This window comes from Leptonychotes weddellii, chromosome 9 (genome assembly GCF_054177405.1).
Source record: "Leptonychotes weddellii isolate Sample4059 chromosome 9, ASM5417740v2, whole genome shotgun sequence".
In the NCBI taxonomy this organism is placed as follows: domain Eukaryota; kingdom Metazoa; phylum Chordata; class Mammalia; order Carnivora; family Phocidae; genus Leptonychotes; species Leptonychotes weddellii.
The window spans coordinates 74,749,750-74,766,929 of NC_138377.1; the positions used below are offsets into that span (position 1 = coordinate 74,749,750).

Consider the following 17,180-nt stretch of genomic DNA (forward strand, 5'->3'; position numbering starts at 1 on the left):
ACACTGTGCACCTGTCACCGAGTAACACTCGCTCTTGGAGCCCTGAGCTGCCATTTAAGAAGGTTGATGATCTTGAAACCACCATGCTGAGGAGGCCGCGTGAAGGTGCTCTGACAGTCAGTCAGACTGAGCTTGTCCTTTGGTCACCCAGGAACCAGATATGTGAAGGAAAGAGCCATCTCAGACCCTTCAGCCCCAGGTATTCCAGACCCCAGCCATCTGAGCCCTCCCCAGGCACTTCAAGTCATTTCAGGGGAGGCCCCACCCATGAATAAGAGTTGTCCTTGCTGTGCCCTTTTTAAATTCCTCACCCATAGAATCTGTGGGCATAATCAAATGGTTGTTCTTTTATGCCTACATTTTGGTTTTTTTTGTTTTGTTTTGTTTTGTTTTTGTTTGCTCAACAATAGATAATTGGGACAACTGGTAATTCTCATTATCTTGTTAAGGTAAAAGTTTAGTTTTCTGTCACAGAAAAGAAGTTCAGAGGTAGGCAGACCAGGGCTAGATTGGTGTGTTCATTGTCAGCAGGAGTTCAGATCCCTTTATCCTCCCTGCTGTCTGGAATGTGGACACAATGGGTGGAGCTCCAGCAGCCATATTGGACCAGAAGGCAAACTTGAGGATGGCAGAAGCAAGAGCTGAAAGGAGCCTGGGTATCTGCTAAGAAATAGATAAATCAATTTCTTCTATCTTCTTTAAGACACTCTTAAGAATCAAAAGATCAAAAGTTTTTGATCTTTTTGATTATGTAATGAAAAGTAATGCTAACTGGTATAGAATTTGAATACATGAAACAAGAACTTAGGAAACTGGCTTGGCTGGAGCTAAAGGTTTGAGAATTTTCAAAATAGAAGTGGTAGTTGAAGTCCTGGCTGTAGACGAGATTGCCTAAGGAGAGTACGGAGTGGGAAGAGAGGAGAGCTGAGGAGAGAACCTCAGGGAATACCAGCAGTTAATGGAGAGCAGGGGAAGTGAGACCACAGGAAGGGCTGGAAAGTGGGAAGGAAACCAGGATGGATGGTGTCCAGCAAACCTGGACCCTTCCCTCTAGGGGGAAGCCTAGTTGGCAGCCCCTAATGTGTTCCTCATGTGTACACGGCTTATACCAAACTTTCCCTTTGTTTTGCAAGGCTCTGTTTTGATGAAGCTCTTCTATGTGGGACGAGGAGGAAGCTCCTTGAAGTGTGGGGTCAACTGTTAATCATTTTTATTGTCCCAGTGCCTACCACAGTGACTGGCATACAGCGAGAAAGCAAGAAATATTTGCAGGCGGAACTGAGTTGAACTGCTGTTGGCAAGGAAGTGTGGGAAGGGAGGGTTTCAGGAAGGAGGGGTGGTCTGCGGCGCCAAATATTGAGAACAGTCAAGTAAGATAAGGCCTGTAAAGGGCTGGTGCCATTTGGCTTAGTGTATCTGGCAATCAGGACATTGGTGACCTTGGGGAGAAGTGTTTTCACGGGGACGTGGGGACAGAACACAGTGGTGTGTGAGAAGCCCAGGCAGGGGTGAGGGCAGGAGTCAGGCTGGTTTTGCAGCACCAGATAATGAATGAAGATGAGTCAACAGCATTTACCCACATGGCCATTTTATTCTGGGCTCAAATACTACAATGATTTTATAAGCCTCATTGTACACACTTTGATGAATCCAAGGCAGGGCTGTCTTTACTGTCCAGCAAACAGGTCTTACAGCATGGCTCACTCTAATTTAAGGAGAGCCTGTTTGTTGCAGGTGGAGAGAAAAGATGTCAAAGTGGAGGCTGTTGGCTGCTCTGGCGTAGAGGACGGGCGGCATCCCAGGTCCGAATTACCTGGGTGGGGACCAGTTTTGCCGGTCCAGGAGCCCTGTTTACCAGTGGGTTAGGGGCACTGATGAATTCCTGCTTTCCAAGCTTATAGGAGAGTATGGCATAAATCCACACCACTGAAATTTAATACGTGTAGCCTCATGGGGATGTGGGTGGTGCGCAGAGAGGAGGTGGGAATCTCCTTAAAATGCAGATTCTGATCCAGCAGACCTGGGGTGGGGCCTGAGCTTCTCTGCATGTCTAACCAGTCCCCCACCACACTTTGAGTAGCAAGGATGGATTTTGGAAGCCGATTTTTCTGGACTTTCGTTACTTGTCACCACTCATCATTTCCTAGCAACCCAAGGACTGCTTCAGGAGCATAGAGGCCAGGAAAGAGGGCCAAGTCTTCCAGGTTTGTTGGGCTTCATGCCTTTCTGGTCACATCTTCCATCGGCCTGGACATCTCCATGGCTCAGGTTACATATTTCTTTAGTCAAATTCCTAGTAGGCCTGGATACTTTGGGCTTCTCTGTGTCCCAGGGCTTTCCCAGTGATTTGTCTGCCAACCTTCTGCAAGGATGGATGGGCTTCTTCCTCAGGGCTAACCTACTCCTTCAAGGGTTGAGTCTTCCTTGTTGAGAGTCGCCTCCAGCCACGGTGTTTACATGATAAATAAGAGGAATCCCGTTTAGAATAAATAATCCCGTCTGGAAACCAGAGAAGAAGGTGAGAAGGGAACCGAGGAGTGCTCCTGGGACAGGCTGGCCGGCGAGTGCTGGCCTGATGCCTGACTCCGTTTCCCTGCTCAGACATCCCTGAGCTGCACCCCAGATTCTCGTTCCGAGACCTTGAGCTGCAGACGCGGGCTTTGCTGGGCATGTCATTAGAGCTAGGCGCTCAGATGAGGCTGCCGGGTTGAGATCCCAGGGATCAGTGTTCCAGGGGCTCTGAGCGGCTGGAGGGGGACTGCTGAGACCCGCCCGTCACCTGTTTGGCTTTGTTGCTGAAGAGACCAGTTCTCGGTCTGGTGCTCGGTCTAGATCTTCTAGATCATCACACTATCTATGAATACCCTGATTCAAAACAACGAAAACCACAAAATATAATAGCCTATAAAAATAATGATTGCCTTAAGTTTAAAAAGGCGTTTTTTCCAGAGAACCCAGAGTACTCTTCAGGTCCTCCTCTTGTTTATTCCTGGAGGCCCTCTGTGCCAGGAGGCCGAGAGGAGTAGAATCGAGGGGGCTTTTAGCTCCAGCTCGCAGGCTGTTCCTAGGGAACTCATCTCTTCCGCAGGCCCCGCTTTTATTCTCCATACTTGAGGCATGTGTGGGACCCTGTGGCTACTGGACCCCTTCCCTGCAGGGAAAGGTTTAAAAAAATTCCTGTGGGTTGAAAATCCCAACACATGCCCGTGTTATGTTCCTTTTGTTTCTTTCTCTATCTCCCTCAACTTTTAAAAATTTTTATTTTTTTGATAAAAAGCCCTGGTCAGCCTGCCTACGCCCCTTGCCAGAGAGCAGAGCCGGCTGAGCAGGCTGGTCAGCCCTGATGGGCTCCACGCCTCTGACCATAGAAGCAGACACAAGATCGGTGAGGTTCGCTGGGACTTAGGAGGGACACCACGCCTCTGACCATAGAAGCAGACACAAGATCGGTGAGGCTCGCTGGGACTTAGGAGGGACACTCGCTCTTCAGGTGTTTCTTCTTCTCCACCGCCAGTCTCAAGGCCCAAAGGAGCTTATCCTTGTTATTCAGGATGTTGTACTCAGAGAGCTTCACCAGCTTGTCAAAGGCGGCCTCTGTGTATGTCAGCTCCTTGGTAGCGTATGGAGTTTGGGGGCCATAAATGTCCACGTGGCCGTGTTCCAGCTCCTCGGGGCTTCGCTCCACACCTGGAGGCAGCAGAAGGACTTACTATACACAGAAGGTTGTAATGGCTTGTGTCTGTCTCTCTCCCCATGGCCTGTCCCAGCACACGTGGGCGCACACACACACATGCACATGCACACCTCCATGCTCCTCAGGGCAGGGATGCAGCTTGCCCATCTTAGGACCACCCTAGCAGGACACAGAGCCAGGCACCTAGTGGGATGTCAATAAATGTTGAATGACTGAAAGAGTAGAGGATGACATTGCTGGCTCGTGCAGGGGTGGGGGGCTTTGCTTTCTTCCAAAGCCAAGGTTGGTTCAGACTAGAGCTAAGCTGGGCTTCCCTGTTAGTCAAGTCAGAAGACTGCACAAGTCCAAACATAGGAGCTCTCAGCCCAAGAGCAGTGAGTGGTGGGAACCGAGTTCAGAGGCGGCTTACCTGGGGCCTTGTATTTCTGGAAGGAGTCGTTGATGAGTGGGAAGAAAAGGACGATGGGGCCATCAGGCTCCTGGGAGTTCTCCAGCAAGTAGCACTCCTTGAGGTTTTCCTCGTCCTCTTGCAGCTCGTATTTGGGGAAGGGGATGTTCTGCACGGTGCAGTACTCACAGGTTTGTTTCATGGGCTGGAAAAGAACAGGACACGTTGGAGGATTAGGAAGGGTGGGGGTGGGTAAGCAACATGGAGCTCTAGATCCAGCTTCCTGATTTCCCCAGCCAACAATTCAGGTCTCCAACTACTTTGCCTCTTTGTGCTATTTTCAGAACAAAGAGCCTGAGACAGTAGGTTGGTGTGGGTCCAACTACAAGCTCCTTCTGAAGGTGGACAGAAGCGCTTTCAATGATGCTTCACCCAAACACAGACCTGGGTAGATGTGGGCAGCAGCAGGAGGGTGACTGGAGCTATGCATATCTGGCCATGTCCGGCCAGGCTCCTGGGGGATGTGCATGGCCTTTGGAACGGACAAAGGGCCACAAGGCTGGAAAGGACTCTGAAAGGGCATCTTTATAAACATGATGTAACAGAAAGAGCGGTGGACTGAGAATGTCAGAATCCCCTTACTTCTGCCCCCCGTTCCCAGCTCACTAGTAGTGTGATCTTGAGTGAGCCACTGACCCCTCTCTGTGCCTCAGTTTCCCAACCTATAACACAGGAATAATAGCAGTTGTGCCATCCACCTTGAAGAGCTGGTGTAAAGATCAAGAGAGAGCAGGTGTAGGAAAGCATGTTGTCACTCATTTATAAACTTGACTCCTTATAGTTGGTGTCATGCTTATCCTCTGTCTGTACGCCCCTTTCCTGGGCTTCAGGATAAGACTGTACTAAAGGAGACCAAAGAACAGTTTCTTCCCCTTAAAAGGCCAGAACTTTTCAAAGGTAAATAGAGAAAAATAAATAAAAACCTCTGGTCCTGGCTTTTAATATAATCACATGGAGGGTCATATTTCCTGAGGAAAAGGGCAATGTGATTATTTTGAAAATAGGACATTATAAACTCTTGAAGTGGTATAAAACTTTAGAACTGACTGGACTCCGGGACGCCTGGGTGGCTCAGTTGGTTAAGCGACAGCCTTCGGCTCAGGTCATGATCCTGGAGTCCCGGGATCGAGGTCCACATCGGGCTCCCTGCTCAGCAGGGAGTCTGCTTCTCCCTCTGACCCTCCTCCCTCTCATGCTCTCTCTATCTCATTCTCTCTCTCAAATAAATAAATAAAATCTTAAAAAAAAACAAAACAAAACTGACTGGACTCCATTAAGGTTATTTTTAAGAACTCCTTTTTTTTTTTTTTTTTTTGCAGCTGATGAATTGCCAAATACAGCAAATGGTCAGATAATAAAATTGCTGAAATAAAACTAGAATTCACTCCCTGGGTCTCTTTAAAGCCCACACTGCATGTGAGGGCCAGCCAGCTGCCCCCCGAGGCTTGGATGGCTAACCTCATGTCAGGTAGAGCCACCTGAGTTTCTCTGATGCTAAGTCTTGGGGCCTGTGGGGAACACATGTTCTTCCATTTCCCAGTTTCGCGAAGGCTCAGTATGTGGCCTGTCTCAGAAGAGGCACAGCGCTCCTGCTCAGGCAGGAGCCTTTCTTTGTCACACTCGCCTTTGTCTGGGACCCAGCACAGTAATTGAGGTGGATGATGAGGTCGACTTTTCTCTCGGGCCTAAGGAGGGGTGGGTAGCTGGAGTTGACGAAGAATGCGGTGTCCAACAGGCACAAGTGGCTCACAGACTCTGTCAGCTGGTTTGGGAAACCATCTAGCACCGTGTCTGAAAGCCAAGATTTCCAGTTACCATCACGCCCTGGTGCCCTGATCTCAGCGGATGGTCCCATTCTGTGGACAGAATGCCCTGCCTGGAGCTCCTTCCCCTGGGCCTGGGCTTTGGGCCCTCCCCCTTCCAGCCAGGACCCCCAGTGAGTCCCAGTGCCCCTTGGGGTGGGCTGATAAAGAATAGCATTATCTTGGTGTTGTAGCAAGTCTTTTATGGAACACACAGAGAAAAACCACTCTGACTGAAAAACCAGCCACAGAGCTTTGGGGTTGCGGGGGTATAAGACTATCTTATAAATTAGTGCACACCCTGGGCCCAGAGCCAGCTACGCTTTCTGCCCCAGATAGCGAGAATGAGGATTATTAGGCTAGGTCAAAGCAGCCATTTGCAGGCTGTGGCCAAGGAAAATACCAACGATGGGGGCGAGTCAATCTTCGAGCAGGGTGGGGAGGGGGCACTGAGTTGAAGCTACATGACCACAATTTAAGACCTGGCTCTGCCACTTACCATTTGGGGGTTCTTGAGCTGGGCCATCCCTACCCAACTCTTGGGGGCACCATTCACATTAAAAGGTGCCCCCAGAGCACAACGAGAGAAAGTCAGGGCCCACATTTCCCCAACAGGGTCCCAACTTCTACCTGCTGGGATTGTTGTACAGATTCAAGTAATTAAATACCAACACTGCTCCACCTACGTTCAGAACCTCACCAAACATGGAAGACGCCCTCGGGAGAGTCTGCCCCCCCTTCCCCCCACCCCTACGAACATGGTCAGAGGAGCTTTGCCACCCTTTCTCCACGGCAGCCTCAACACGCACTTCCGCTTTATCCAGGCAGAGGCAGGCGGCCAGGGAGGGTTACCTCTCCACATGGAGAACTGGCTGTTCTGGAGGTAGTCGCTGTGCAGCTGCAGGCCCAACAGGAAGTTGTGGAACTGAGACACAAAGGCCCGGTGGGTGAGGATGCTGCGGAAAGTATTGGAGAGCCACGACCCTGGGATCACCACTGTAGTGTCCAAGACGTTGGCATCACATTTGGGGATTTCGGGCAGGAGTGGCTCATCTTCTGCAGGGGAGAGGGAGGACGGAAGGCGGGTCACAAGAGCTGGGGTCCCCCGGTGGCCCAGGCGGAGCCTGCATGGTTACCCGGCACCCAGGGGTCAGCACTGTAAGTGCGGTTCACCCTTCTTTGCCTAGTTGTTAAGGCCCTGGCATTGGAGACTTAGAGACCAGGGACAGGGTGGTGGAGAAGAGGGGTGATGACAGGTAAGGGGCGCGGGTCCCAGAGAGGACAGGGAATCTAGAAGCCCCCCTGTAACTGTGCTTGTGGATCCCTACCCCCTTAGCTCTCCTGGGCACTGTACCACTCTGCTGGCCCCTCCTCCACCCCCAGCCAGGCCCGGGCAGACCCCTGAGGCTTGTGCCGGAGACTTGATCACCCTCCCCTCCAGGCAGGGACGACCCCACCCTAGCTGCTTTCTCATCTCTGAACCACAGAGATGACGCTGAAACATGAGGCAGGTGGACTGGGCCTTGCTTTGTGATCCACCCCTCCCCCGCATCACCCAACCAAGAGGGGAAGCCAGCGGGGTCACCCACCGATGTCGTGCACTCTCTCCCTGGTCCATCTGTGGAAAAACTCCTCCGAGCTTTGGGACAGATTCCAGGCATCAAGCAAGTTTAGGGAGAAGATGCTGCTCCACAAGCCTAGGGGGCAGGGCCAGCTGTGAGCACCTCTGCCCCAGAGGCCCCAGCCACCCAAACACTGACTGCTTCTACCTTGGCCTTGATGTTCCCTCCCAGTCGGGCTGCTCAGGGGGTGAGACAGACTTTGATTCCCCTCCCCCCACAGGGCAGCGGGACCCCCATGACAGATGAGGGCATGCTGGCAAATGCAGGAGGGTCGCATGCTCCAGGGATAACCCAAACCAGCACTAGCACCCAGGACAAGATCCTGGGGGAACGGAGCAGGCCTCCCTGTCACTCCTCTAATTCAAAGGGGGGCCTGCCCAGCATGGGGCGGGGTGCCCATGGGCCTCCCTGGGTCAGGAGTCACCTAGCATGTAGCATATCCGTGACTCTGGGATCCTCTTCATCAGCCGCCCCATGAAGAACTCGGAGCCGAAGAGCTCGGTGGGGATGAAGGCCCCGTACTTCTGCAGGCCCACCTCGTAGGGGGAGAACTCACACCACTCTGCCCAGGAAGCAGCAGGGCGGGGTGTCATTCTCCAGCCTGGACAGTCCAACCCTCCCTCCTCAGGGCTCCTACAGGTCCGGGGCCTTGGGGGACCTGTGACAGGGAGGCCGCAGTCCCCCCAGAGGGCACAAGGGGGCGCCCACGACTGGTTTCTGTTGGCCAGGCAAACCAGCTTTGCCACCTGCATGGTTCATTTGCTCCACCCAACTGGGTAAACAGAGACCACAACCGACCTCGAAGCAGGGCAGGTTTCTAGAGTCCCTCATTCTGTCACTCCTCTAATTCAAAGGGGGGCCTGCCCGCCTAGAACCCCTTCCCTTCCTAACTTTATTACCCCGTCCCATCAAACGTCTGCTCCTAGAAAAGCCACAAGCCCCCACCAGCCTGATCTAGCCACACAGAAGGGGTAGCAAAGTCGAGACGGAGGGAGGCAAAGGTATGTGGTGGGTTGTGCGTGTGCTGGGGCGCTGGGTACCTTTGCCTGCCGAGAAGGGACACCCTTATAAATTTCTAGCCACCAGTGTTACCTCTGAAATCCTGGTTGCTTACATCATCCTTGACATTGATGGTGAGGTAGATGGGCAGGGGGTTCTGGCCCTCACACAGAGCAGCACGCTGATCTGACAGTTTGGATTCATCTCTCTGTGGGGAAATGAAATGGTGAAGGAGCAGAGGCAGTCTGGAGACAGTGCAGAATAAGGGGGACGGTCTGGACCTGCAGCAGGCCTTTTCCCGATTCCTGAGCCCACCCGGCAGCTCTGCAGGTCCCAGCCGACACCAGTCAATGTACCCATACAATGTCGCTCGTCCCTGGGCTAGTCACCATCCGAGACGTATGGACGGGAGTGGGACTGAATCTACAGCTTAGGGCTGTCCCTCAGAGTCCCAGGATTCTCCTTGCGTCTCAAGGACCAGGGAAAGAGAAGGTAGGGGTGGAAAAGGCCACCACTGTCCCTCTTCATCCCCATCATCTTCCACCTGATGTACCCTGGAGCAGGTCCATTTTTCTTATCTGCTTTGCATGTTAGGCTCCCTCATAAAATTTGTTTGGGAGGGGGAAAAAGCTGCTTGTAAGAAAATTTAAACAAAAGGCTTGGAAATGGTGCACCAGCTGTCAGCCAAGGTCCCTCTGAGTCCCCAGAGCATGGTGCTGCCAAATCAGAGGGGAGCCTGCAGACCAGCCAGGGCCACAAGCCACCTCCCGAAATGAATCAGCCAGTATAGCCAGGCCAGTTGGGGGGTTAGAGGCCCACGCTCTGACCCTAGGCTCTGAGCAGCTGCCTGCTGGCTGCCCATCCCTGGTTATTCAAGTGTGTGAAGGCCCCGACCTTGTGTGGGCTGCTAAACACACTTGTGGGACAGACAACTCTTAGGCTTCCCTTGAAAGGCAAGCAGGGTGCCTAACATAATGGCCCAGGGATCTGGGCACTGCAGAGCTGAGTCCTGGAAGTAGAGAGAAAACTATAGACTCAGGGAAGAACCCAGTCCATACTCACTGTCAGGGGGGCCCAAGGGAAAGAGGCTCCTGCCCTGGCCAGAGTAGAACAGCAGAGACCTCCTAATTTCAATCCTACACTTGCTCCCTGGGAACCTTGGCTCCTCCTCATACCAAACCCCAGGCAACACTCAGATGTCTGTTGTCAAAAGCCTGGGTGCTTTCCTCTCATCACACGGAGCACTAAGTATTGCTAGAAATATTAACTACCACTCATTGATGTAGTTCCCATTTAAGGAATAGCACAAAGCAGGACCCAGATTTAAATCCTATCCTGCCTGAATCCAAAGGCCAACGCCCTCAGTCTCTGCCTGCCCTGCTTCATCATAAGCACAGATTAAATGGTGGGTTATCAAGAGGGGGAGGGTGGTGGCTCCATCAAAAGCTGTGAGTGCCTCAGTTCTGAATCGCCATTGCCTAGCACAGTTTCTGACGTGCAGGAGGTACTTAATTTTTTTGAATGAAAAAAAAAATGAAGGAATGAATGCACTTTGAAGATGAGGTTCAGGTCATCCTTCATTTTAGGGATGACCTGCATTTAGACCAGCACATGACTGAGAGCAGCAGGGATCCTGAGGCAGGCCCATTTATGCCCATGGCGGGCACCAAACTCCTCTGACAGACAGCTTGTTTAGAGGATTCTCCAAGGGCCTTGCTGAACCTTCCAGACCAGCCGTCTAGGATGCTTCCACCCAGCCCTTCTTCCCTCTCTCCTCCACTTGGGGTCAGACTTGTATCACAGTCTGATGCCTCTCCAGCCTCCCCCAGCTCCCTCCCTGTGTTCTCTCCTGGTGTCTTGGCATGGCTCTCAGAGGACATGCTGCCGCTCGGCAGGACTGCTCCTAAGCCATCCCCACCACAAGGGTCTCAGTCATACACGAAAGGCATGTGGGAAGACAATTCCACCATCTTTCTCCATCATGCACTCAGGCACCTCATGCTTCCTACTGTCCACAGATGAATCTGCAGGTCTAAGCTAACTTCCTTCTCATGAGAAGTAAGTCCAGAACCGCACCCCCCTTCTTCCCAGCCATGAAGAAAGAGAGCTGGTCATCAGCCAGGGCAGGTTGGACCTCGGAAGAAGCTGAGCACCTACCTCATCCCCCAGACAGGCCTCAATCAGCAGGCCCCAGAAATCTGTAAAGGTGACCTTGTAGCCTTCCTGACTGCGCTGCCGAAGCTCCTCCTGGAATTTGGAGAGCTGGTCTGGGAACAGGGCAGGCATCTTGTCTTTGACCACGTGCCTCCGTGCCTCATATATGGCAGGCTCTAGGTTTTTGGAGGACCAGTTAGGGTCACGGTACAAGGTAGCCATGGTCCTGGAGAGAGAGACACACACATGGAGACAGAACTGAGCCAGCCCAGGTCCGATCAACGCTGGACCCTGGCCAGAGAGAAGATGGACAGATCGTGGGAGACCCTAACTCACCAGGAAAGGAGCCTGGAGGAAAGGGGTGAACATTATTATTCATAATCACAATGGGCACCATGTACCAGGTACAGCATGTTGCTTGAGAGTGAGGATTCTGGGGACGCCTGGGTGGTGCAGTCGGTTAAGCGTCTGCCTTCGGCTCAGGTCATGATCCCAGGATCCTGGGATCGAGCCCTGCATCGGGCTTCCTGCTTAGCAGGGAGTATGATTCCCCCTCTCTCTCTGCCCCTCCCCCTGCTCGTGTTCTCTCTCTCTCTCAAAGAAATAAATAAAATCTAAAAAAAGAAAAAGAAAAAAGAGTGAGGATTCTGGACCCAGATCTTCCTGGGTTCAAAACCAGACTCTACCACTCACTAGCTGTCTAATCTTGGGCAAGTTATCTAACTGCTCTTCACATCAGTTTCCCCATCTGTGGGAATGGAGAGAATTATTACTCTACCTACCTCCAAGAGTTATTGTGAAGATTACACGAGTTAATGCAATTTAAAGTGGTTCGAACAGTGGCCAGCACAAAATGTGTGCTGGGTCGTGGGGCCGTGAGGCCAACACTGGAACCCAGGCTTGGCTGATTCCAGATCTTGGACTCGTTCCACTCTGCCACATTCATTCCCATAATTATGATGCTGGCTAAAGATTTATTTCCCCTGCTTCTGCTGACCTTATATGGGGGCAGTGGGAAGGAGTAAAACAAAGACGGAGACCCCTCTAGCCCCGGGTCTCTTCTTGGCCTGGACCCAGCCTTTCTGTCGAGGTCAGGACAGCACCCTGAAACCCTGTGCCCTAGGTGACCTTGTCTGCAGCGTCACTGTTGTCTGAACAGTGGCCTCTTCCTTCACAGGGCTTGTTCCTGGTCTGGGAAGGTGGGGGTTGGTCAAGAGATTTCGTGGACAAAAAGCACGCTGCTCTCCATAAGATTCACTCTTATTTTTATATGGTTAAAGAGCTTTCAAAACCATGAGAAATGATTGATTTTAAAAGGATACTTCCCAGTGCTTTCCCAGGCCAGGAGACCCTTCCCTTCCCCCCACTTCCCCCGAAGTTCCTCCCAGTCTCCTGCTCAGAAGGATGCAGGCGCCCCTTGGCCCTGATGGAAGCAGGTTTTCTCTCCTTAGTGTATCACCCATGGGCCGTGCCAATAAACGTCAGCTGTCCTTCTGTCCCATCTGGGCTGAAGCCTCAGAGTTCCTGATGCACCAGCAGCCCTTGGCCTTTCTAGGGAAAGTTCACATCCACTGCTCAGATGAAAGTTACCTAGAGCTCCTCCTGGATGAGGGGCCAGCTTGGGACCTCGGGGGCTCAGAGGCCCCAGTCCCTGACAGAAGAAGATGCAGCCCCTCGTGGTCAAGGGTCCCCTGCCAGGGCTGCGTTATGACCTCGGTGGGTCTCTTCCACCATAAAAATATTAAAAATTATGTTTTATGATTGTTGTATAAAAACGAATATAATAATGTTATATTTGTCCTCAGGCGAGAAGTTCTTTTTTTTTTTTTTTTTCCTGATCTTAAAAGAAGGTAAAACATTTTTCTGGGCTTCTACAAGCAGTGTGGGCCCTAGGCACGGTGGCTCCTGTGGAGAAGTCGACCTCACACTGGCCTCATGTTGCGGGGGGGGGTTGGCTCGCTGTCCTTGCTCACCAGCAGAGAGTGAGGGAGCCCCCAGGGCAGAGAGAGGGGCAAGGCAAGGATGGGGGTGCGCTGGGGTGGGGGCAGCTAGAGCAGCTGGGCCAGCCCCGCGCGGCCTCGGAGAGTTGGCACGCTTGGAGAGGGCACCTGCATCTTCCCGGCAGGATGGGTCAGTGGCGGGAGTGGTTCATGCATCCTAGTCACTGTGTTTCTGGGTCCCTGCTGCAGCCCCAGGACACCCAGTACTGGGCGAGCCTCACACAATGACCCCATGGGGTCAGTGCTACTGTTAGACCCATTTTACAGATTCAGAAACTGAGACTCAGAGAAGTGAAGCTGCTGCCCAAGGTCACACAGCTATAAGGGGTAGAGCTGCCCAGGTTTTGTGAGTCACCCTACCTGGGGGTGGGGAGAGCTTCACCAGAGACCCCCAGCTAGCCTGTTTAGTGCTTGCTCTGGGCTCCACAGGGCAGTGGCAGCCAGCTCCTTACCAGGTGGCCCCAGACAGGCCAGTGATGTAGCTGGCACAGTTCAGGATGTTCAGCTTCTGCAGGCCCAGCAGGTGGCCATACATGGCGGTCATGGATCTTGTTCCACCCCCGGTGGCCATGATGGCTATCAGCGGTACCTAGGAGCATACAGAGGCAGACTATTGGGGCGGTGCGGGGTAGGAGAAGACACAGACTGACAGACGGAAGCTTAGAAAGAATAGTGGAGGAGGGAGAACTGGCTACAGACAGCAGAGAGCGAGGCACTGAGTGACCTGAAAACTGCCTTTCATAGAGTGATGGGCCACCTGGTAGGTCTAGAATTAGATCTTCGCTCCAAACCCAATAGTTGGTGAGGGTAAGCAGCTCCGAAGCTTCACACAGCTTGCTCAATCAGAACGTTGTGGCTGGAAGAATTCTTTGCACTGTTAGTCTAGCCCTCAGTTAACAGATGATGACACTGGGGTCCAGCAGGCCGAGGGACTTGCTCGAGAACCCAGCTAGTGTGAGATTCCCTACTGGTTCCTTCTGTGCAAGGATATGATATTAGGGCACCAGGCCCAGACCTGGCACATGAGAGGTGCTCGGTATATATTGTATGTACAACAACAGGAATCACTGCTCCTACTTGATGTGGGAAGGAGCAGGGTTGTCACCTCTAGATATACATAGGTCGAAGATGCCCTTGGTGTTTTCTCCTAAAGATGGGAAAGTGGGGAGGGCGATCCTTGCCAAGATGTACTCTCTTTATTTGAGCAGGGACGGTAAGATCCTTCTGTCTGCTAAAGCCCCATCAGAGCCCTCCTCGGGCACCAGGTCTCCATCCTCTTGCACTTGGAGGGTGACCTGCTGCCTGGGAGGTGTGGACCTCAGTCCCTAGCAGGGAGGTGACAAAGGGCTCTAACAAAGGCACACCTTCTGCCCCGTGGGAAGAAGCTGGCCCTGCAAGGGAAGCTGCTTCTCTGTAGTTTCCAGTTGCTGTTTTTTTCTGGGGGGGTTATGTATGTGTGCTATTTGGGGAGAAGAGAGAATTGCAGAACAAAGAGCCCAGGGCCTTTTGAGTGGAGGTGGTAGAGCTTCAGATGTTTTCCTGGCTGGGGAGAAGAGGCCGTTGTGTCTCTGTGTAAGTAAGACTTCATTAGTCACCTCCGGACCTGTTGGTGCATGGGGAGGAGCAGCCGAGGCCCCTTCCTTGCTCTCTCTACTTTGCCCTCCCCGCCCTTCCCCTTGCAAACACACAACTGAATCACATCCAGCACAGCCCTCAGATGGGCACCCAGGAAAGGCAGTGGCGAGGCCACCCTGGGACAGAGAAGGGCTTGGGGGCGGCTGGCAGGGTGCGTTGTGGGCAGGACAAGCTCGGCTCAGAGGGGGATGAAGCCCCGGCCGGCAGGCCTCTGCTTACCCACCTCGTCCGCAGACAGGTCCTCCTCCAGCTGCAACACCTGTTGCAGGGCCTTTGCCACCACCACCTTCCGCTTCTGCAGGAACTCCTGCTCGGCGGGGCACAGGCTGAAGCCCAGCCGCACATCCAGCGTCTGAGGGCTACGGGGACAGAGGACCTTGATGAGCGAGCCTGTAGACTTCACCATGATGAAGACATGACTTTAGGGTCAGTGGGTCATAGGCTTGAAGACTGGTTCTGCCATATACCATTTCTGTGACTTGGGGTCTCTGTTTCTCATCTGTAAAATGGGGCTAATCGTGCTTACCTCCCAGCACTGTCTTCAGCACTTAATGAGACTGACAAACAGAAAGCCCCTAAAGCCTCAGCTGACACACTCTGAGCAGGTCCTCGACAAAATCGCGGAACTCATCAAACCCTCCGCATCCTCAGCCCGATCTGGGAAGTCCAGGAAGGCTGCCCCAGGTATCTTCTACAACCTGAGGCTAGACATGGGTGACAAGGAGCCCTGGGATCATTTTGGCCAATCCCTCTGGACCAGGCTTTACAGTAAGGGGCTTTCCTGTGGCGTTCACATTCTTTGGTAAGTTCTCCCTGCTCCTGGAGTAAATACTCCTTCTGTGTGTTTGTGCAACTGACAAAACCCCTTCATATTCCTGATGTCACCCTCTCATCTGTACAGGTCCGCAAGGCAGGTGGGGCGGAGCTGCCATAGCATGTCCAACACTTGCCTTCTTTTTACCACATCCCTGCCCTGGACAAGTCCGGGCTCCTGGCCTGGCAGTCAAGACCCTAGCTGCTCTGTGCAACCTCACCATTTGCTACTTCTTGGAGGGGCCCATAGGCTTTCAGATTCTGGAAGCAGTCCCGGTTCTGAGCCTTTGTGCAGCCCTTGCCTTCACCAGAAGCTTCCTCCCTCTGCCTACTCACATCCCTGGTGTCCTCCCAGGCTCAGTTTTCCAGGGACTCTGGGTGAATGGGCATTGACAATTTCTGACCTGAGTCTTACTTAGTGGCCTGAGTCACCAACCAGATCACATGTCCTTGAAAGCAGAGCCTGGGAGCTCTGCCATCTTGTTTCCTCCATGCTGAGCACAGGCCTAAGACACAACTGTGAGGAAATAACTCTTTCCTTGGCCTCAACAAAAAATAAATAATAAAACAACAGTAATAACAACACTGGTTGATAGTTGCTGAGTGTTCCTCTTGTCAGATCACTGATTTTCAGCAAGGGTGCCAAGACAATTCGGAGGGGAAAGAATAGTCTTTTCCACAAATGGTGTTGGGACAACCCGATATCCACATGCAAAAGAATGAAGCTGGATCCCTATTTCACACTGTATATACAAATTAACTCAAAATCTGTCACAGACCTAAATGTGAGAGCTAAGACCATAAAAACTCTTAGAAGAAAACAGGGAAGTAAATCTTCATGACCTTGGATTAGGCAATAGTTTCTGAAATATGACACCAAAAATATAGGTGACAAAAGAAAAAATATGCATGCACCGGACTTCACCAAATTTCAAAATGCCTTTGCTTCCAAGGACGTTGCCAAGAATATAAAAAGAGAACCTCCAGACTAAGAGAAAATATTTGCAGATCATATATCTGACAAGGGACTTGTATTCAGAGTATACAAAGAACCCTTACAACTTAGCAATAAGAGGCAAGTAACCCACCTTAAAAATGGACAAAGGATTTGAATAGACATTTCTCCAAAAAGATATAAAAATGGTCAGTAAGCCCATGAAAAGATGCTCAACATCATCAGCCATCAGGGAAATAGAAATCAAAACCACATTTCACTCCCTAGGTTGAGTAAATCAGAGGGACAGACAGAAGGAGGGTACTTTACCAGGGTGTAGACTTCATATGTAATTCACAGTTCTCACCCTGGGAAGGGAAAGATGAACAGCCTTTCAGGGATGACAATTTAGAGCCAAGTGGTCCCAAGCGAAGGAGCGGCGTCTCGCCACATGGTCCACCCTGACTTGACTCAGCACACACATGTGCACATGCATATGCACGCGCACACACGCTACCCTCCTTCCCTCTCCTGGATTCCCTCTATGATCCTCAGCTCAGCCTCTACACACCCTCTTTGGCTCCACAGCGCAGCCTGCAGTCTCCTCCCCCACAACACTCCTCTGTCCTGCCTGAGAGACCCCCCCCCCGCATCCCCTCCCCTCCTGCTCTCCCCCTCTCCCTCCCACAGGAGCTTCGGGCCCGCGCTGCTACTCAGGGGCCCCTTACCACGGGCAGGGTCACCGTCTGGCCATCAGGGAGGCAGTCAAGGGGCTGGCGGACAGGGCTGGTCTTCCTCTGTGCACAGCAACAGCAAAGCTGGAAGGATGGGAGGGTTCTGTGAGGGGGTGAGGGGCTCCTCTGGCAGCCCCGCCTGCACGGGTCCCCCCCAGCCCCCACCGCCACTGTCTCGTACCCCGTGGCCCCACGGGCTCTTGGGCACGTCCACGTGCAGGCAGGGCTGGAAGTACTCGGGGTAGTGGAAGCAGGCTGGGTTTGCGCAGCAGGGCTCCAGGCAGCATGAAACATGTTGGGTGTGCTCGAAGGACTCCTTCACTGTCACCAGGAGGTCCTTCACTG

At 52.4% G+C, this 17,180-nt stretch overlaps 1 protein-coding gene across 1 annotated transcript in view; it reads right to left on the reverse strand.

Moving 5' to 3' along the window:
- Positions 1-1,571: 1,571 nt before the first annotated feature.
- The window catches only part of PLA2G4E (phospholipase A2 group IVE), a 29,169-nt gene continuing 13,560 nt past the window's right edge, over positions 1,572-17,180 (reverse strand). Inside the window, exons 8-20 of the mRNA XM_081831852.1 lie at positions 17,017-17,177; positions 16,830-16,919; positions 16,432-16,469; positions 14,578-14,713; positions 13,172-13,308; positions 10,723-10,945; positions 8,659-8,773; positions 7,991-8,128; positions 7,534-7,641; positions 6,797-7,000; positions 5,767-5,933; positions 4,104-4,287; positions 1,572-3,687 (exon numbers count right to left, since the gene is read on the reverse strand). Coding sequence (XP_081687978.1) covers positions 3,467-3,687; positions 4,104-4,287; positions 5,767-5,933; positions 6,797-7,000; positions 7,534-7,641; positions 7,991-8,128; positions 8,659-8,773; positions 10,723-10,945; positions 13,172-13,308; positions 14,578-14,713; positions 16,432-16,469; positions 16,830-16,919; positions 17,017-17,177 — 1,922 coding nt within the window. The 3' untranslated portion in view covers positions 1,572-3,466. The remainder of the gene's footprint in view (positions 3,688-4,103; positions 4,288-5,766; positions 5,934-6,796; positions 7,001-7,533; positions 7,642-7,990; positions 8,129-8,658; positions 8,774-10,722; positions 10,946-13,171; positions 13,309-14,577; positions 14,714-16,431; positions 16,470-16,829; positions 16,920-17,016; positions 17,178-17,180) is intronic.